This window comes from Sinocyclocheilus grahami, unplaced genomic scaffold (assembly GCF_001515645.1).
Source record: "Sinocyclocheilus grahami isolate Dianchi unplaced genomic scaffold, SAMN03320097.WGS_v1.1 scaffold748.1, whole genome shotgun sequence".
NCBI lineage: Eukaryota > Metazoa > Chordata > Actinopteri > Cypriniformes > Cyprinidae > Sinocyclocheilus > Sinocyclocheilus grahami.
In genome coordinates, this window is record NW_015505927.1 from 326,230 (window position 1) to 348,712 (window position 22,483).

Sequence of the window (22,483 nt, forward strand, 5' to 3'; positions counted from 1 at the left end):
CATTAAACAAGAAATTAATATTAAGTGACTTGCATTGTCTGACTACAACACTATTGCCTGATTTTGCTCTATTTCATCAACGAAAATAGTTTCAAACAAAGTCACAGCTGAGCCGCTGCGCATTTCCAAGCAAACACAGCAGTGTTTCGTTTATGAATGAACGTGTGCGTTTTTAAACGAATCTGAATCAATTACCCATTCATGAAGCCAGTCACTTACTTAATTCCTGAATGAATTAGTCATTCGAACGAATCAATTGAATGAATGATTCAGTGATAAACTCAATGATTTGCCACCACCTACTGGCAGTTTTACTTTCATTTTTAAAGAATATTTTCTGATAGTTAATTAGTTTAATATTTCTATATTCAAAATGTTATATTTAAAATATTAACCTCAACATGAATTTATGAATTTAATTCCACTTATGCCACCTCTGAGCCTCATTAAATGTCTGAAAATACACCTACAAACCACTTTTGTGTTCTTCTGTGCCACCTCTGTGGTACAAATAATTTTTTTTTTAATACTGATTTTATTTGATTGGTAACTTATTCTTATTCTACTTGATTTTATTCTGTTATTTTAATTAGAAATTTTAAAAAGCTTATAATTTTTAGAATTTGACAAAAGATGACATACTTTTAATAAAGTTAGAAAAATGCCATTCGCAAAGGTGTAAAAACTAAGTTCCCTGTAAATCACTTTAAGGAGTCAAATATATGTAATATCTCGTAATGGGAAGGCTAATATTTGATATTATTCATTAGAAGGTGCTCCTGAAATATTTGACGGTGCTCCAAAAAAAATTTTTAATTTTAAAAGAAAAGTACGCGTAGAGCCCTGTTTAACCACTTTTTATTCATTTAATATTTTGCCACACATTATTTTGTTTAGTTCAGAATCATGATCTCTATTTGAGACAAAAAAAAATCGTGATTCCCAAATTATCCAGAATCGTGTAACTCTAGTCTGGTCGTTTTGTCACGTCCAATCTAGACATTGTAAATCATTTGAATTTTGTGTCAGTAGCATGTCATAAATAGAACGAGGTGGCAATTTACTGTCGGGGATTTGTCGCGCCGCATCCAGTGTAGACAGCATCACTGATTGTAATAGGTTCTATAGTATTTTGTTGCGTCGTGCCATGCTGATCACGTCCAGTGTAGACACTGTGTTAGTGTGAGCTTTCTGTTCTAAGGTCTGTTAGTTTTATGAACCCAGATCACTAAGAAATGGAGCTTGATTTCTGATCTCTTTGTTTTCCAGGATTTCCTCCCAAGCAAGGAGCAAAGCTCAGCGAAACCCAGAGGAGAACATGAGTGAGGATGAGGATGTTCAGGTGGAGAAAGCTCGAGTGAAGGAGGCATTGACTTGTCAGTGCTGTGAGGAGGTATAGCCCCACTTTTCTGTAAATCGTAGAGTCTTAAGAGTTTCAAATCACGTCTTGTCCAATAACCTTTTTAATATGGAAAAATAAAACTTTAACAGAAACCAGTGGTAGTGGTGAGTAATCTCAAGAAACAGTACAAAGGCAAGAGGGAGGGCTTTTCACTCAGCAAGAGAAGAAAAGTGGCCACTAAGAACATCTCCTTTTGTGTTCGCAAAGGTAGTGTCTGCCTCTTTTTGGATGTACTGTAAGTAATGATTTTAAAGAGAGCAAGCAAATGTTAATGACAAATGGCCTGTTCTCAGGTGAGGTTTTGGGTCTGCTGGGACCAAATGGAGCAGGAAAGAGTACTATCATGCACATGCTGTCTGGAGACACTGAACCCACTGCTGGACAGGTTTGGGCTCAATCTCTCAGTTTCTTGCTGGTTATGAGTTATTTTGAACATATGAGACATGTTCATTGTTTTCTGACTAAAGTTTGATATTTATTTTTAGATTCTAATGGGAGATTATGGCACAGACTTCCAACCAGTGGAAAACCCCTTGGAGCATGTAGGGTACTGTCCTCAGGTGAACCCTCTGTGGCCTAGAATCACTCTACAGGAGCACCTGGAGATCTATGCTGCTATCAAGGGGCTACATCAGTGTGATATCCCAAACATCATTAAGCGGTACCAAATCTCTTTAAAAAAATTTTTTTACATTTACACTACCATTCAAAGGCTTGTAGTCAGTAAGATAGATTTATTTTTATTTTTATTATTATTATTATTATAGTCTTAAACGATGTTGAGCTCTTGGTATTTAATATATTTTATTACATTTAATATTAAATTATCAGCAAGCATTACTCTTTGATAAATAAAGACTTTTAAATGTTATTACTGTCATGTTTAATCAGTTTGCTAGTATCTTTAAAAAAAATTTAATTTAAATAAATTGTTTACTGACCACATACTTTTGAACGGTAGTGTTCTCCAGAAAATCCACAAATGAGGGTTTTAAACATTGCATATATTATTTTATTTATAAACCACCACAGCTGCTTTTTTGGATTTGTAGTAATAGTAGTACTTGAGTTTATAATTTTTTCTTTTTTAGAATGAATCAAAATAAATGCAGTGGCTAGTGTAATGTTGCAAGTGACACGGTAACTTAAAATAATTATTTTGTCATGTGATCAGATTTTCTACATTACAGTATGACCACCACAGCAATGTTCAAGGTTTAAATAGTGTGTGTGTGTGTCTGTTTTTAACAGTGTTGTGAGTGCTCTAGAGCTGAAGGATCATCTTTACAAACAGGCAAAAAACTTGTCTGCAGGGCTAAAGAGGAAGGCGAGTCATTCAATTCAATGTCATTATAAAAAATTTATTTTGTTGCGTATTTTAGGCTTATTTTTTTTATCTTGTTCATACTAGCTGTGCTTTGCACTAAGCATGCTGGGAAATCCTCAGATAGTTCTGTTGGATGAACCATCTACAGGAATGGATCCCAAATCAAAACAGCGCATGTGGTAAAATTTTCTACTTTGTGTTCAGTTTTTTAGCTTTTGTATTCTGAATGCTATGATATACATCACAACATGTACATTTAAAACAGAGGTCTGCAAAAATTTACATTTATGTGGTTCATTTCAATAGGAGGGCGATCCGTGCTGCCTTTAAGAACAAACAGCGAGGAGCCCTTTTGACTACCCACTACATGGAAGAGGCGGAGGCTGTGTGTGACCGTGTGGCCATCATGGTTTCTGGTCAACTAAGGTGGGACTATAAGACGGATAAAAGCCTCCGTGAAAAATTACATGGATTAACATGCACTTAAAGAGAATTTTGGGCAAGCAACTAAAGCAGAATAGAAAGCTCGTAACATTTTGTTATGTTGCCCTCTGCAGGTGTATTGGCTCAATACAGCACCTGAAGGGGAAGTTTGGGAGAGGCTACAGCCTAGAGATTAATCTCAGGGAGGAGCTTACAGGTCTCCAGCAGGTAGCACTGTTGCACAAAGAGATACTGAAGATATTTCCTCACGCTGCTCGTCAGGACAGGTAAGATGTGTCTGAATAAGATTAGAAATTAAATGGGAGGAAAAAAATAGATGTCAAATTGACATAAAAGTAGAATGTAAAACCTCGGAGTGAGAGGTGTGTGTGTGTACCTGTTTTTCTATTCTGGTGGAGACTTAAACCTGAATACACACAGACTCATGGGGACTCGTGTCACGGTGGGGACCTAAATTGAGGTCCCCACGGGTAAACAAGCTAATAAATCACACAGAATGAAGTTTTTTGAAAATCTAAAAATGCAGAAAGTTTCCTGTAAAAGCTAGGTTTAGGTGTAGTGCAATAGAAAATATGGTCTGTACAGTAGAAAAACCATTACACCTATGGAGAGTCCCCACAAGGATAGCAAACCAGATGTGTGTGTGTGTGTATGTGTGTGTGTACTGGTATATATGGTTTATGAGGCCACAAATGTGTATAATGACATGGGTACTACAACGTAAACATGGTTTATGAGGACACTTCCTGTGTCCCCGTAAAACAAAAGGCTTAAAAAACATGTTTTATGAAATTCAAAAATTGCCAGTAGTTTTCTGTAAGGGGTAGGTTTAGGTGTAGGGCGATAGAAAATACAGTTTGTACAGTATAAAAACCATTGCACCTATGGACCCTGTAAACCACAATTGCAATTATGTGTGTGTGTGTTGGATCTTTGCAGTTTTGCCACTCTGATGGTGTATAAAATCCCAATGGAAGATGTGAAGTCACTAGCCAAGTCTTTTGCCCAGTTAGAAAATGGTAAGAAATGGATATCATAACAACTACACAGTTTTTATGAAGAATTAAAAATTCTATTTTGACCATTCTCCTTTTTCTTCACAGCAAAACAGAACTTTAACTTTGAAGAGTACAACTTCTCCCAGTCAACTCTTGAACAAGTATGTCACAATGTTCTGAAGGAAAAAAAAAATATATATATATACACACACAGGGTTTATTTAAATATATATGTATATCATGTTTAGTATTTGAAAAACTGATGTTAATTAGGATTTTTGCGGAACTTGTCTGTAAGTGTATACCCGTTTTGCAGGTTTTCATGGAGTTCGCTAAAGAGCAAGAGAATGAAGAAGAGGAGGTCGGATCACTTAGCACGACTTTTCAATGGCAGAGACTGAGACAAGATGGCCCTGTATCCATCAATCACGCTGACAGCATAGTACACCAGCTATGAGCCAATCCTGTCCAGCTTTCCCTGAAGCGTTGTACCCTTCTTTTTCCTCTGTTTCTCTGTATCGCTCTGCATGTGCCGTCCTTTGCCTTAAGAGTCTTAAACTGATGGGACTCATGGGACAATAAACTGTGGATACTCCAGTGGCCACCAGCACACATACAGGACACGTGTGTGTGTGTGTGTGTGCTGTGAAACTCGCTTTGGCTCTGGTACTGGCACTTGCTTAGATGGAATCTGACATGTGACTTGAGTGTCAGCTGTTAATGCCGAGCAAGACTTGGCAGTTCTTTTAGTTGTTGTCATTTGTTTTTAATGAAGAGATTTTATTTTTTTTTAATTCTCACTCTTTCTTCTTAATTCTTATATCTTCCGTTCACCTGATGTATATCAAACCCACCATTCTGTTGTTTCCATATACACTATGTCAGTCACTTGGAAATTAATTGCATGGAGCAGGTTCCACATTATTACCAAAGTCTCACTCACATCGACACCAAAACAGAGCTTTTTGGTGTCTGTAGCATGGGATATAAACTTGCGTCTCTGTGTATGGCTATCTAACGTTATTATCTATGTGTGCTGTTGTAAAGTACGTTTTCATGCGGGAGAATCTCATTACAGCTGTGTGCAAACTTTCAGGCAGCACTAACATTGAGATTTACCAGCATGTATGGGGCTGCTCTCGTTTCTTGTAACCCTTTTTAGGGCAGAGCGGCCCTGCCGGTGCATGAAGCCTCTTCTGTCTCTGCTGCACACGGGAGATCCACAAGACTCCTTTCTCAAACACCAGCACGTGTTTCAGGCTTTCACACAGAGCTCTCCAAAGAAAAACAGGGCTAAGCACTCACAGTGAGTAAGCTAGTAGATTAATCAAGATGAAGTAGAACTTCTCTCTGTCATACCTTTTTCCACCTCGTCATCAGGTGGCCTTCCTTTAGGAGCAGTTTTAATGTTTAAAATCAGTAGCTTAAGAATGTAGTTCTCTCATTCCGCACCGAACCATGTAGCACTCCAGATTAGTCGCATACTGCTGAGTGAGGTCTTTTATTTATTTTTTGTTAACAGAAGTAATGATACTGTAGGAACCGTGAGCCTTGAATGTACAGTGGGTGACATTTTCTAGAAAAGCATTTGATGTGGGTTTAACGTATTTAGTGTAAGTCTTCAATTTTGGGAGATTTTGGGCACCAGAATTATTTTAAGTTGGTTGGTTCTCATTCAAGAGGGTCCGTCTTTTTGTACCTTTTAGAATATTTTTGTTTAAATGTAAAAATTATTAAATGATCACCTCTCTTTTTGTTTGCTAATAATATGTACAATCTTAAAATTGGCACATTGGAGAATGCCTTTCAAGAGTCAACTCGAGTCAATTTCCAAAAAAATTCTAAACTACAGGCACAGTATTACGTTTTTTTTTTTTTTTTTTTTTAAAGCCTTAATTGGGTAATACTTTAAAATAAGGTTCTGTACATTAGTTAATGCAATAGCTAATGACAATTAAAGAGTTTTACAGCCTTTTATTAATCTCACTTTATTAATCCCCATGTTTAGTTTTCTTAACATTTTTCATTCATATTTTTAAAAGCATTTTGGTTTAATTGATTTATTTGTTATGAACAAAACTTGCTTTAATGTTACCTAATTAAACATTATTGTAAAGTATTACCAATTAAAGTTATTCTTTAATCGCGTGAGTGAGCTGCCCTTCTCATTTTTCTTCATATGTGACCCTGGACCACAAAAGCAGTCATAAGTTGCACTGGTATATTTGTAGCAATAGCCAAAAATACATTGTATGGGTCAAAATGATAGATTTTTCTTTTTTGCCAAAAACCATAAGGATATTTTTTTAAAGCCTTAATTGGGTAATACTTTAAAATAAGGTTCTGTACATTAGTTAATGCAATAGCTAATGACAATTAAAGAGTTTTTGGTTACACTTTACTTGAAGGGGTGTGCATAAGACTGACATGACACCTTCATAATCATGACATGACACCTACATAATTATGACATGACACATGTCATGAATATGAAGGTTTTTTATGCATGTTTATGACAACTGTCATTTATTAATCTCACTTTATTAATCCCCATGTTTAGTTTTCTTAACATTTTTCATTCATATTTTTAAAAGCATTTTGGTTTAATTGATTTATTTGTTATGAACAAAACTTGCTTTAATGTTAACTAATTAAACATTATTGTAAAGTATTACCAATTAAAGTTATTCTTTAATAGCGTGAGTGAGCTGCCCTTCTCATTTTTCTTCATATGTGACCCTGGACCACAAAAGCAGTCATAAGTTGCACTGGTATATTTGTAGCAATAGCCAAAAATACATTGTATGGGTCAAAATGATAGATTTTTCTTTTTTGCCAAAAACCATAAGGATATTAAGTAAAGATCATGTTCCATGAAGATATTTTGTAAATTTCCTGCCGTAAATATATCAAAACATAATTTTTAATTGGTAATATGCATTGCTAAGAACTTCATTTGAACAACTTCAAAGGCGATTTTCTCGATATTTAGAATGTTTTTTTTTTTTTGCAGCCTCAGATTTTAAATTAGTTGTATCTCGGCCAAATATTGTCCTACCCTAACAAAGCTTATGTATTCAGCTTTCAGATGATGTATAAATCTGAATTTAGAAAATTTGACACTTATGACTGGTTTTGTCGTCCAGGGTCACATATAGGTTGAAGTATTGAAGCTAATACACTAATGTATTCTACTCTCAACAGGAAGTGTTTTCATTTCAGAACTCTACAAACATGTGTTTTCACTTGGTGCATTTTTCTTATGACTTTCTGATTTTCTTTGTCCAGTAGATGTTTCTTTATTCTGCTCTGAGCGATGACTATGCTGAACCGTTTGTTGGTACGAGGAACTCTGCCCCAAGCGCTGGTTCTCTTGTTGGTAGAACTTCTAAAAGATGTTTTCTAGGTGTCTCATGGTTACTCTTGAGCAAATCTGTTGTAGATGGTTTTTATTTTTCTGATTTAACATTTAACCCTAGCTGAATGTGAAAGGTTGTGTGGAACAGTCCTCAAAAATTGTAATCCATGCCAAGTTGGCATGTTATGTGGACTATATATTTTTTTTTTATTTTTTTTTTTTTGGCTTCATCTTACAGTTTGATTTACAGTTAATCAAACTCTTGTTTGCATTGTCTTATTTTTAGGGGCACACAATTCAACCTCTGTAGCATCTAAAGTACGGAAAAGATTTCCTTCAGGAACAAAAAGATGTCCTTATAATAGAGAAATTATGGTTGACATGCACAGCAGACACAGTGGATTTTTAAGGGGATATAATTGTAATTTTTGCACATTTAACCTGTAATGTATAACATTTTCTGTAACATTTAACACTGACCAGTTTAGTCTTTGCTGGACTGGGTTGGAATGGGATGATTATATTGAACACTATCTAACGTCTATTTAACCAATACCTTTATTTCCTCCAAAGTGCAATATATGAATACTTGTGTGTGTGTGTGAGTATTTATTGCATTATGTAGACGGTGTCATTGCAAACTGCAATATTAATGTTGTCTGTTGTGAACTCAGATGTGTCTTGCAGTACAATGTAGCCACAAATATATAATCTAGAACGCTTTGCACTCTCTTCCCCTAGTGCCCATTTACTGCCCTCTGTATGCAAAAATTCTGTTTGAAAATAAAATGTATTCAGGATGTTGTTAATTTTTGGACTAGTGGGTCTGAATAAGTTGCATGTTTTTGATTGATTGATTGATTTGATTGCTGCAAAATGGGTTTAAAAACGAATTAAAATAAATCGGTCTGTTCTGCTCAAGGAGTTTAATGTCTGGTTTGAGGTTTTACCAGGCAGTGATGACTACAGAAATTTAGTAATGTGCTCCGATATACGAAGATTCAAAATATCTGACTGTTAGGTTCTACTAATTTTAAGAAATATAAACTAAATTTGTATTTGAGATTAGCTGTTCTTAATACAAAGTTGTCTTTAAAGTGGCATGAAACCCACTTGTTCAGCACAGAATATTGTTTAGCTGTAATTTAATACCTGTATAAATTAATTTGTACTCCATTAAATTACAGATATGAGTTGAGTCATTTGTATTCTGTAACAGTAGACTTAGTTTTATTTTAAGCAAAATGTACTACTTTTTATTTTATTATTTATTTACTTCAAATACTGTGTGAAATTGTTTCCAAAGTTAGACTGAAGAATCACCAGCTTATGGGCAGCATTAGAAGTGAATGACAAGCATATCATAGATTCATTCCCACTCTACGGAGGAAAAAAAGAAGAAAAAACAACTGGGCAGGTAAGGGAATTATTTTGTTTCCAGTTATTCTGCTCTATTAATCAATACTAAGTTTTTGAGATAAGACAATGATAAGATTATTCTTGCCACAAAACTTATTTTAGACAAACCGTTTCATAAACATACACGGCTGGATTCTCTTCATTGTTTTTGAAAGAAGTCTCCACCAAAGTTGCATTTATTTTATCAAAAATATTGTAAAAGCTAAAATAAAAATATTTGTACAATTTAAAATAACTTTACTATTTTAATGTTTTTTAAATGTAATTTGCAAAGCTGAATTTCCAGTATCATTACTCCAGTCTTGATTGTGACATGATCCTTCAGAAATCATTCTAATATTTGTGATCAAGATCACCGATTTGGTGATCAAGTAACATTTATTATTATCAATCAATGGTGAAAATGGTTGTGCTGCTGCCTAAATGTTTTTCTCTAGCTTTTAAAATCTTTAAAATGCTTACTATTTATTATTGTATGCAGTGTATTAATATGTGTTTTATATATGCTCCAACTTTTGTCATTAGTCCTGTTGTTCTCCTCTTCGGTGAAGGAGACTCCTGTCATGAGCTCAACTGGACTGAGAATGAACGGTGAGAAGAGAAACATGGTGTTTACGGCTGTTCCTGCAAGGAAAATCATCACGGACGTCAGCATGACTCCTTTGGTTTGACTCATTCCACAACAATGTTTCATTGATTATGTTTTGTTTTTGACATGTTTCTTATTTTCTCTCAGATTTCATTGAAACCTGTGAAAGCAGCTCTGGCTCCATGTCTCTGTCTCGCTGTCAGCTCTTTGAGGCTGGGTTTCCTTCTGACATCTTACACCTCAATGACCCCAGCTGCAGAGGAACAGTCTGGAACGACAGAGTGGAGTCCTATTTTGACAACAATGAGCACATCTGTGGCACAAATCTTGTGGTAGGATTCATTATGTACATCCTTGATGGGTCAAAAGAACAACAAATCCTTTTTTAATTATTTTATAGTTCTTTAAAAAGTCCCTTAAATACAAATATTCAAATATGTCCCTACAGGCCAATGGCACCCACTTCATCTATGAGAACTTTATTGTGGGGGAGCCAAACTTAGTTGGGCATCACATCAGCAGGGAAATAATTCTGAAGCTTCCTTTCAGCTTGTTTACTTACAAACCCAAACACTCTCCACGGACATCAATCCTCTGGAGAGGTGAGACACATTAACTTTAGCCAGCTTACTAACTGAAACTATTAATTATACTTATTTGTAGTGGACACTTATCATGTAAAATTATTTCAACAGCACTGTGCAGTGTGCACATGAACCTTTCTGTTGATCAAGGGACATATCAGGTCAGGATGATTCCTTCCCAGATACACTTGCCACGCCAAGTGCTAGTATCCAGGGCTCCTTGCCTGTTGGGTTGTCTGACTATATCACTTATTTCTCTGAGTTTCCTGATATTCTTCTAGATTATTAACACTAAGAATCACCCTAATGTTTTACACATCTAGTCTTCTCTCTTTCTCAACGAATGTGCCACTGATCTCAAACTGTTACAAGCTTTCTATAAATGTGATTTTTGGATGATTAGAAAATCACAATATATCCTGTATAATATTTTATAAATCAAACAGTCTAATTACTATTGTGAGGATAAACGATATTAAAGGTGGGGTAAGCGATTTTTCAAAAATGCTTTAGAAAACTGATTCGGGCCGAATAGCAAAACAAACTCGTAGCCAATCAGCAGTAAGGGATGTTTCTACTCACGATGTGGAGGAGAGAGCGTTCAGTGCACGAGACGGACATTAGCCGAGCCGAGCGACAGAAAGATAGAGATGGCGGATAAAAAAACAAAAGAGGATAACATCTGCGGAACAAAAGAAGGCTTAAGGCAAGAAGTAGGACCAGTGTAAATATCGGATCAGCTTTCCAGGTAGACAGCATCACTGATTATAATGAGTTCCATAGTATTTTGCCGCACCACTCGCGTCCGGTGTAGACACGGTGTAACTTTGGTTTTGCTTTGTTTCACAGAACTAATCGTTGCCTGGGTTGTGTACGTATGTGTGGGGCGGAGCTATCAAAATAGGGGCGACACCCTTTTGGGGTAGGGGCGTGTTTGTTTTGGTGATTTCAAATGTCAACATTAGCTACCAGAAATCGCTTACACCACCTTTAAATAATCTAAATAAACTAATCTCATTAAACTGATTTGCTCTTTGTTTTTGGTGAGATATTTGTCATTGCTGTGTGTTTGAGAGTGTTTTTACTATTGTGTGTTACACTGTAGTTAGCTAAGGTATTATTTGAGTCAGGCTTGGGCTATATCCTTTCATAAACCAAGTAAATCAGCTATATACACTCACAGAGACATTTTATAGGTCAAAAGCTGTTTTGCAGCATTTGTTTCTGACGTATATTAGTGGGATAGAAACTTTTCTTAGTGTTCTTGTATATGTTGCAAAAAAAGAATGAACCGAGATGACTGGTTTCTCTTCATTCTTTACTGATTTAATTGTTTCACACACTCATTTGTTAATACTAAGAACCTCTGATTCTTTACACATCTGCCAGTTTGAATTTACTAGACAAAGGCTGGAAACAAAAGCAAGGGAACAAATATCAAAAAGGCACTTTCTATAGGGATTTCGCCTAGGGCGTCAAATTGGCTAGAAACGGCCCTGAATACATGCCTATTGTTAGGGTAATAGAAGAACACCAGTTAGATCGTGAAATAAAGTGTCTTACCAGCATTACATGCTTGAGAAAAACAAACAGCGTGATCATGCATCCTCTTGCATTAAGCACATACCACTTAAAGTGTCAATTCCCCATTTTATATACTTGTAAAGGTTATTTGGTCAGCTGAAGAATCTGTCAAAACACATACCATAACCTATTGTTGAGTGAGGAGAATTTATGGTGTGGTAAGACATGAAAGACACTTGTTTGAAGTATTGCTGAGAAATAGGTCCAGCCATGGTCTGCCTACCGTTTAAAAATAATAAGAATCTAAAACCTATAGTTCAACATCACCGTATTTAGTTTGAACTGTTGAAGAGACAATCACCCTAATATACTCTGCAGCAGCATTTCATCAGGTAAAGTTCATCTCATCTGGCTCCACTCATTATTTCAGTCATCTTTTGATATAGATTATTATACAACAATCATTTTGCATTATTGTGTACTTTTTTTCTTTTCTTTTAATCCTTGCATACTGATTAATTGTTCGGCAAATTCTGTTATTGTTGCCGTGAAGATGTAGATTTTATAAATATGTGCTAAACAGAACGATACAATCCTGTCTGTGTTTAGAAATCATCTTCAAAATAGCACAAAATTTGGCAGAATAACAAAATTATTCAAAGAGTTTACATATTGTCATATTTTATATTTGAAATTCGGTGTAGTTGTGCGATCAAAATAATCTGTGCCTCGATACTATTACTTTTATCGATACTATCAGTTCAGTACTACTAGTTTTTATCGCTACTGAGAAGAAGCATTTGCATGCTTGATAAGTTGAAATGTTCATATGTGCTGTATGCAATGGATCACACCGTTAAGTAAATATGATTATTTTATGATAGATAAGTAAGGTTTTGCAGTTATGCATGTGTTTTGATTGACAGGATTAGATGAAAGCTCCTCCCAAACTTTAATTTAGAACTTGGAATATCACGTTCAACCTTGATAATGTTATATTATTACGAATATTGTTTTTACAGATCGGGTTGATGTCTTTGTGAGCAGTTTGCAACAATGAGGTATCTAATCTCATTTTGTGTGACACTACTGCTGCTGAATAAGAATCTGTCACACAATTAAATAAGTGAACTGACAAGATGCTTGACTTAAAGTAAAGACAACTGACAAGAAGCTTTTGTATTTAACAGGTGAAAGAATCGAAGGACAAACATCAGGTAATCTACTAATTTTTCTACTTGGGGTCTGCATGCTTCATGATTTACAATCCTTTCGATTCTTATCCTTTCAATCCCATCTTCTCATTGAAAAAGTAAAATATATTCTTTCAAAAAAATTTGCCACTCAACTTAAGGTACTGTATCAGGGTTTTGGATTCACAAAATGCTCAAAGAAACCTGTAATCAGTGTTACTGTCTCTTTTTACATTTACTCGCGCTCTAAGCATTTATTTTAGTGGGGTGTGTTTCATCTGCAATACATTCAATGCACTCAACACTCAAAAATGTTCTTGTCAAATTCAAGATGCTCAGTAATCTTAGAAATATCGAATTGAAATTAAATCATCACTATGCTTCCCGGCCATTCATTTATTGGCAAATCAAACCGCAAATACAATTCCCAGTTGAGGAAAGAAATTATAATTTAATGGTTTGTTAAACGTGTGCCTCTCTATCAACTGTCTCCTTTTGTCTCTTGACACTTAGAAGCCACAACATCCAGCACTGACCCGTGCTCTACATATACAGTTCTGGATAACTCATGGAGAGACGTTCATTATGAACCAAACGGCGACCATGATGACAGTCTTATTGAATGGGATGGCTGGTATCGGCTGTATTTGAATGGAGAGAGTGCTCAGTTGTCTGAGTGGTGTGTGAGCAACACAAACTGTGGCGGTCACACTGCACTGTATCTCAGTGGTTCTCATCCACAACTTGACGATGGGGTGGTGACCCGTGAAGTCCTGGGATATCATCCAAGGGGCGAGTGTGACAACTATAGATCCACCCCCATCCAACTCAAAGCCTGTCTAGGAGATTATTAGGTCTATAAACTTGTCAGACCTGATGAGACAGTCCAAGGGCCTTCATACTGTGCAGGTGCATTGTGAAATACTATTACAATTTAAAACAACTATTTTCTTTGTTAATATATATTTTGAAAATGCAGTGTATTCCTGTGATCAAAGTTGAATTTTCAGTAGTCCTTATTCTAGTGTCACATGATCCTACAGAAATCGTTTTGATATGCTGATTTGCTGCTCAAGAAACATTTATTATTATTAATGTTAAAAGTATATATTTAAAAAAAAATTGTGGAAATCATGATATAGCATTCCAAATTTTAAAGTAAAAAATTAAGTATTTGTAAAGCAAGGATTCATTAAATTGATCAGCGACATTAAAGAGATTTATGTTACAAAATAATAATCTTTCATGTAAATGATGTTCATTCAACTTTCTATTCATGAAAGAATCCTGAAAAAAAAAATGTATCACCATTTCCACAACACTGATGATGATAATAATATGTGATGATAAGTAGATTAGGTAGACTGATAATAATAAGTTTATTAATATTTGAGCACCAAATCAGTATATTACAATGATTTCTAAAGGATCATGTGACTGGAGTAATGGCTGCTTAAAATTCAGCTTTGCCATCGCTGGAGTAAATCACATTTGGGGAAAAAAAAAAACGTTTTATTTTATTTTTTTATCAAATAAATGCAGGCTTGATGATTATTAGAGACTTCTTTTTAAAAACAAACAAATCTTAGATCTCTGTATGAAAGGTTAATATTAGTTTTAATTATATTTTTTTATCATTATTATGAAATATGCTTATTAGCCAGTTAGACTTGAGATGCTCATGCTACATTATTGTGCATCTAGGATATAATTCTGAATCAAATTTGCTCTGAAAATTGTGGGGCAAATTCATTAACGTTCACAGCACTTTAACACGTGCTATTTCAGTGCAAAACTTGTCTTTTTCACCAAACACATGAAATCCAGTTTAACCATGCGCTAAATGCACTGAAATAGTCAAATAATTTCTTTATGGAATCCGGTGGGAAAAAATGCAAATAAACGCTGTCACTAGTTGTTTTGATCTCAATAAAGAACTAACAATATTTTTCTTCCTTAACAGTTGCTTTCAACAGCCTCACCAATGATCCTTGTTTCAACTATCAGTCTCTGGATCGTCCCTGGAGAGCCACAAATGAAAGTGGAACATTCATTTGTGAGGAATATTTCTCCTGGAGTGGCTGGTACCGACTTTTCTACAATGGAATGGACATCCGAATGCCAGAGAGCTGTGTTAATTTGTACAGCTGTAATGGATTCTACAGTCTGTGGCTCAATGGTCCTCATCCTAAGATAGAAGATGGAGTGGTGATGCAGGCTGCTGTGAATTTATCAGTTTACCCATCAGGGTCAAAGCCTGTCCAGGCAATTACTGTGTATGAATTTGTAAATCAATCCTGGTGTTCAAGTTACTGTATAGGTACAGTGTATCCCCCATTTTTTCCACTAAATAACCTTTGGATTATTTCTTTATTCTTTAAGTCTTCTTCAAATTGCCTTCTTTCAGATGTCAGCACCATATCATCAACAGCTTCCATTACAACTTCAGCTGTGACCGCATTCGACAAGACTTTGCGTAGGTTGACAGAGTCAAATTGAGTCCCAGCTGAGTAGATGTAATGTGTCTAGCTATGCCTAATTGGGGCTCTTTACATTAAGTTCTTTGGAATTTTGAAAGAGTAACAGCAATTTGTAACTATAACCATCATGTGGAATATGTATTGATTCTCACTGATTTTCTCGTTGTTTCTTTTGTTTGATCTCAACAGCTGTAACCGACACCGATGATGACTCATGCTATGACCACAGCATCCTTGACGACCAAAAAAAAAGCCCAAATGATTTCTTTATTCATCATAATACTATATATGGATATGATGACATTAATGTTGAATGGGATGGCTGGTATCGACTCCAGTGGTGTTTCAGAGGTTATAGTTCACTCTGGCTTGGTGGCCCTCATCCTCAGCTAGAAGATGGAGTTGTTGTTACTTGTGAAGTCTACGGCTCTGATTACGAAGAGTGTAATTACTACAGATCCAACCCCATCCAAGTCAAAGCTTGTCCTGGAAATTACTATGTCTACGAACTTATAAGGCCACATCGAATGATCCCAGCCCCTGCATATTGTGCAGGTGCAGTCAATTTCCTTCATATTGTACAATAGCGGGGCATGTTGTCACAAAATAAAATGATGCTCTTCTCAGGAACATTTAAATGGTGTTATTTTAGTGGAATTAATATACTATTGTAGTATTTATTCATATTAGAATATTTAAATTTTTATATATTTTCAGTTTTAGAAATTGTATGTGCTTTTGTCATTTTTTGATATTTCTATTGTTTTATTTCAGTTTTAGTTTGTCATTTTAGTACTTAAGCTTAAACTTATTTCAGTAATTTATATTTCAATTAATGAAAATAATTGTAATCGTTTTAGTTAACAAAAAAAAACACTGATTTGAACAGTAAATCAATTATTAAACAGTGAAATGTAGTCCATTGTTTTGTTTTTTTCCAGTTGTTATTGTAGTTTATGAAGTGTTTAGAATTACATATTCAATTACGGCGCCACTAAAGTGACATCTGAGTGTGCATGTTATCATTTAATTTTTTATGTATACATGATCTAGGTTTCTCAAGCACATGCTGTCGTTTTTTTTTTTTTTTTTTTTTTAAGCATATAAAATTTATTCAGTATACCCAAAAAGTCTTGGTGTTTGAAATCAATTTACAAAACCACTGCTGGAGCAAATACACATACGTGTACAGAACCACATGGTTACTGATATATATATATATATATATATATATATATATAGACCTTGTGACAACTAGCAACTTGCTATGAGTAACGGATAACTATGTATTCTCTTTCATTTTCCTTAACAGTGGTTCTCAACAGTCCACCAAGTTTTGACCCCTGCTACAGTTATAACAGTCGGGATGAGCCATGGAGGGCAAATACTATACCTGTGACTAATTTCAGTAACGCAAGATGTGATTATGATGTCAACTGGAATGGCTGGTACAGGCTGTTCTACAATGGTCAGAGTGTCCAGATGCCAGATTCATGTGTCAGTAGTTGCATGTGTGGCACTAATTCCCCACTTTGGCTCAACGGCCCTCACCCACAGCTGGAAGATGGAGTAGTCACACGACAAGTGTGCGCTTCCACATGGAATGACTGCTGTGGATACAAATCTCCTCCCATACGAGTCAAAGCTTGCCCAGGAAACTATTATGTGTATGAGTTTGTCAGACCACTGTACTGTTCAGCTTACTGTGCAGGTAGACATATTGTGTTGTGTTCTTTTTAATATATAATATTACAAAAAATTATAAAAAAAATAGACTGACAGCAATGTATAATTATTTGTCCCAGACCTTACCCAGACATCAGTGTACGAAACAGCAACAGAGGCAATCCCACTCACAGAATCCAGTGGTAAAGTATTTCATGTCATATGTTCATTGGAGATTTGAGTTTGTCATGGCACTGTATTGTGCAGGTAGACTCAAAGATCACAGTCTTTTAATGTTGTGTGTGTGTGTCTGTCTGTCTGTCTGTAATTGACATTAATATGTAAATTTTCACCATATCAAATATCACAAACCTTAACTCATCATCAGCGTATCAGGGTTATTATCAATAACTAAAACCGAAACTCAAGCTATCAAAAACAAACATATGTTAAGTGAGATAAAATAACACACACACACACATGGTGGTACAGTATTTTATATGTTTACATGATTTTTATCTTGTCATGGCACTATAAGCTTTATGTTATTGTGAAACATCTTGTGTGACTACATGATATGTTCTCACAAAACTATGGCTAAAATATGGAAACATGCCCTCAAACACCACTAAAACAAGCTTAAAGTTTGCCCCAGTTTTTGTCATTAGTCCTGTTGTTCTCTTCTGTGAAGGAGACCCCTGTCATGAGCTCAACTGCACTGAGAATGAATGGTGTGAAGAGGGAAATCATCACAGACCTCAGCATGACTCCTTTGGTTCGACTCATTCCCCAACAACATTTCAAATATATATGTTCATCATTAATTATTTTATTTATTTATTTTTTAACACTGCTAACATTCTCTTGGGTATTTTCTCTCAGATTTCATTGAAACCTGTGAAAGCAGCTCTGGCTCCATGTCTCTGTCTCGCTGTCAGCTCTTTGAGGCTGGGTTTCCTTCTGACATCTTACACCTCAATGACCCCAGCTGCAGAGGAACAGTCTGGAACGACAGAGTGGAGTCCTATTTTGACAACAATGAGCACATCTGTGGCACAAATCTTGTGGTAGGATTCATTATGTACATCCTTGATGGGTCAAAAGAACAACAAATCCTTTTTTAATTATTTTATAGTTCTTTAAAAAGTCCCTTAAATACAACTATTCAAATAATATGTCCCTACAGGCCAATGGCACCCACTTCATCTATGATAACTTTATTGTGGGGGAGCCAAACTTAGTTGGGCATCACATCAGCAGGGAAATAATTCTGAAGCTTTCTTTCAGCTTGTTTACTTACAAACCCAAACACTCTCCACGGACATCAATCCTCTGGAGAGGTGAGACACACCTATTATTAAGAATAAATAATTTCTAAATACATAAATAGAACCAGGAGTCTATACATTTCTGATTATTTGTCTGTTATTTCAACAGCACTGTGCACATGAACCTTCCTGTTGCTCAAGGGACATATCAGGTCAGGATGATTCCATATCAGGATGCTGAATTCTCCCACCCCTTCACTGGTAGTGTGAACGCAGAGCTGAATGAACACATTTTTGTGGAAGTTTGTGTTGATGGAGTTGACAGCCGTCAGTTTGCCTCAGTGATTGACACGTGTTGGGCTACACCTGTGAATGATCCTCATTACCCTCTCCTCTGGGACCTCATTGTTGACATGTAAGCCATGTTTATTTTATTTCATTTTCACAAGAACTCATATTTAGTTATATATATATATATATATATATATATATATATATAAACCAAATTAAAAGTGATTGCAATTATTACATTTGTTTTAAATTCAACTTTAAATTTCAGCACTGAACACACTAACAACAGAAATGTACCAAGGCATTTTATGTTTCCCCCCCCCCTCAGATTCCTTTAGTGTCCACACTTTTTTGATTATAAAACCACACACACACACACACACACACACACGTCTGGTTTGCTATCCTTGTGGGGACTCTCCATAGGCGTAATGGTTTTTCTACTGTACAGACCGTATATTCTATCTCCCTACACCAACCCTACCCCTAAACCTAGCCCTCACAGGAAACTTTCTGCATTTTTAGATTTTCAAAAAACTTCAATCTGTGTGATTTATAAGCTTGTTTACCCGTGGGGACCACAATTTAGGTCCCCACTGTGTCACGAGTCCCCATGAGGCTGTGGGCATTCAGGGTTAAGGCCACACCAGAATAGAAAAACAGGTACACACACACATTATATATTTAGAAGTTATGGTATGTATATATACACACACACACACACACAGACACACACACACACACACACACACGTGTATATATAAACTGAACAAAATTATAAACGTAACACTTTTGCCCCCATTTTTCATGAGCTGAACTCAAAGAGCTAAGACTTTTTCTATGAACACAAAAGGCCTATTTCTCGTGTATGGCGTTGTGTGGGTGAGCGGTTTGCTGATGTCAACGTTGTGGATCGAGTGGCCCATGGTGGCGGTGGGCTAATGGTATGGGCAGGCGTATGTTAGAAAAAAATATAAGAAATAACAACGCATTCAATTTTTTAAATAAAAACTACAACACATTTATGATACTAAAACAAATCTGCAGTGCATAGAACAACAAAGGCAATTCCACTTATGGGATAAATTGTTATTGTTTTATGGCATATTTTATTAGATAATCAAAAAAAAAAGTGATGGTACATTTTTGTAAATTTCAAAGGCATTATGTTTGTCTTTCTTTTTGTAATTGCTTTATACACTTTTTTTTTTTCATTGTTCATTGCTATTATCAATATCGATATTTTCAGGTGTCCCAGTCCAAATGACAAAGTGGAGCTTCTGCAGAATGGAGTTTCCACATCCAGCCGTTTAATAAACCTTCAGCATGTTTATCTTCATTGCAAACTCCACAAAGATTTACCTGCACTGTGCTATTCACCTTTGCCTTCTGACAGACAATAACTGCTAAGCTGTGAGTGTACAAATCCTGTCACAATATCAAATATTTCAGATATTTCTTATGGGTGTATAAGGACTACACTTACACATAATAGATACTTGTGACTGTCTTCTGCTGATGATGTTTTGTGACAAATATGATAATTATTTAATGACATAAATTGACATACGACCTGAATGTCCTGTTTTTGTTACTTTTAGCACTGTGACTCTGAACACCACCACAGAGAGGGCAGATCTCTGGACTTCCTTTGATGTGGTCTGACGGTAACAAAGGTGATTTATGGAATTAAACAAAACAGTTATGTTATGTTTTTCATGCATATCTGACATATTTCATTTTTGCAGTTGATGCATACTTGACATTCCCTCTTCATAGGTGTGCAGGTGTCCAGGGCTCCAACTCTGTTGTGTGCTTCTCTGATGATGATACTCATTTCTATGATAAGTGTTCTAATATTCTTCTAGAATGTTTCCACTAATAATCATTTTAAGGATGCTCCCTGTAATCTAATTAGATTCATTTAGCACTGGTGCCATATTTACTTAACTGCATGTTATTATAACCTCCTTATGTAAAAAATATCAATTAGCAGACATTGCTGAATTGACTTTATTTCGACAAACGTAACTAGTCTCTTTACTCATGTGGGATGGAATATACAAAATTCTTTATTTAAAAATAAACTGATTAAAGTAATTTCTGTTTGGTTTTGGTCATTTATGTGTCCGTTTAAAACTCTTTCCCCCGGTTTCACAGACAAGGTTTAAGCTAGTCCCAGACTAAAATGCATGTTTGAGCGGTCTCAACTGAAGATATCTTGCTCTGACATATCTTAAAATATGTCAGTGTCATTGTTCTGTGTCAAGATGCACACCTGTAATGTTTTCTTCTAAGGCATTTTTGTAAAAGTTGCTTAAAATATCTTAATTTAACTAAGGCCTAGTCCTGGCTTAAGCTAAATTGCTAAGGCCTTTGTGTTTTTATGCATGAGCCAATAATAACTAAACGTATTAGTTTAGGCTTTATCTAATATCTATGTAGTTAATTCATTTTAATGTACTCGCATAACTAAAACTGAAATCAAAGTTAAGGAAAACTATATTTAAAAAACATAAATGTAAAAATTATGTATTATTTGGTTCAGTGGAACTTCAAGATAATCTTTCAACAGCAAAATCTCCTGTCAACATTGTGTTCACATGCTAATAACCCATTCATACCATAATTTCGTCATACATTTGTCATCGTACTGAAGATCACAACTCACAACTGTACTCTACACAAAAAAACACATTGTCTAATTTTGTGTTTAATTTTATAGAACACAAAATAATAATCAACAGTTTGTCATAACTATGCAAAGTCATTCTATTGCTGACCTGGATTTAAAGGAAGACGTACATTTCTGATTTATGACAGACATGGGTTGTGCAAGAAGCAAGTTTTTCCAATGCCTGAAGGGCATTTCTTGTGGTTGTCATTAAAACCGCTGCAGAATGTGCTCAGTCCACCACCTGCTGCTCAACATATTTCTCTTAAGATTCTCAGGTTCATTCTATAAACAAGATGTGCAACATTCATGCATTGTCTTTTTTTATTATTTATTTATTTGTTTAGTTAATTAAATCTCTAGAACCAAAGTCTGAACCTGTGGTTATCAGATATGCCCAGATCATTATTTAGCAGACACTTTTATCCAAGCTTACAGTACACTTGAAGCAAGCTGGGGTGAAGTGTCTTGCTCAAGGGCTCAACGGTGATGGATCATGCTCACGCCTTGTTCCTTAATGGACGTGAACTTGCAATCTTCAGGTTATCAGTCAGACATTTTGCCTGAGGATCTGGTAAAACAAACTAAATCTAAATCAAGCAGTGCAGTAAACACAACACATTTGGAAAAACTAAAACTGCTGAAATACTTTTAGATCAAACTAAAATAATACACAGAATATAATAAAACTGGAAAATTGTGCAGTCCACCACTTGAGAACCACTGTAGTCATTATAAAGCATTTCTTGCTCAAATGATAAATAGCATATGCATTTTGTCATGTCATATGAAAAGAAAAGACAAACTGGTTTAGATGTTGATAAAGAGCTATGGTTTCTGATGGTATGAATCCCAAAATTATCATTTGAAAAACGTACAATGTTTATGAACAGCTTATTTTTTTGCCTGATGTACTATTGTTTGCCATTATTTAGTCTTTGATGTTTAAGTGGAGTCTGTAGATGTATTGATTATAACCAATCGAAGCCCTAGGTCATTTGTAATCACTGAGAAACAAAGAATTGTCACACTGACAAAGGCAGATAGCTGAAACATTTGTCTGTTTTATCTCCTGCTTTGACTCTAATAAAAGAGTGCAGACCAACCTTTGTAATGTTTGAAGAAATATAGGTCTTGCCACCTAATTCAGCTGGGAGAGCGCAGTGACTTTGCATTGATTCCAGTAATAATAATAATAAAAAACAAATGTTAAGTATAGCTATATGAGATGTTGAAATTTGAGGCATCCATACGTGAACCTCATGCC

The 22,483-nt window shown here is 35.5% G+C and overlaps 1 protein-coding gene and 1 pseudogene across 1 annotated transcript in view; both read left to right on the plus strand.

The window, feature by feature from the left end:
• LOC107560953 (ATP-binding cassette sub-family A member 5-like) overlaps positions 1-8,338 on the plus strand; it is a 24,893-nt gene extending 16,555 nt beyond the window's left edge. The window contains exons 26-37 of the mRNA XM_016245263.1: positions 1,270-1,393; positions 1,492-1,609; positions 1,696-1,787; positions 1,888-2,063; positions 2,654-2,729; positions 2,814-2,908; positions 3,036-3,155; positions 3,287-3,439; positions 4,113-4,192; positions 4,277-4,332; positions 4,488-5,477; positions 7,463-8,338. Coding sequence (XP_016100749.1) covers positions 1,270-1,393; positions 1,492-1,609; positions 1,696-1,787; positions 1,888-2,063; positions 2,654-2,729; positions 2,814-2,908; positions 3,036-3,155; positions 3,287-3,439; positions 4,113-4,192; positions 4,277-4,332; positions 4,488-4,628 — 1,231 coding nt within the window. The 3' untranslated portion in view covers positions 4,629-5,477; positions 7,463-8,338. The remainder of the gene's footprint in view (positions 1-1,269; positions 1,394-1,491; positions 1,610-1,695; positions 1,788-1,887; positions 2,064-2,653; positions 2,730-2,813; positions 2,909-3,035; positions 3,156-3,286; positions 3,440-4,112; positions 4,193-4,276; positions 4,333-4,487; positions 5,478-7,462) is intronic.
• Positions 8,339-9,511: 1,173 nt separating this feature from the next.
• On the plus strand, positions 9,512-20,162 carry LOC107560954 (uncharacterized; annotated as a pseudogene).
• The last annotated feature ends 2,321 nt before the right edge of the window (positions 20,163-22,483 follow it).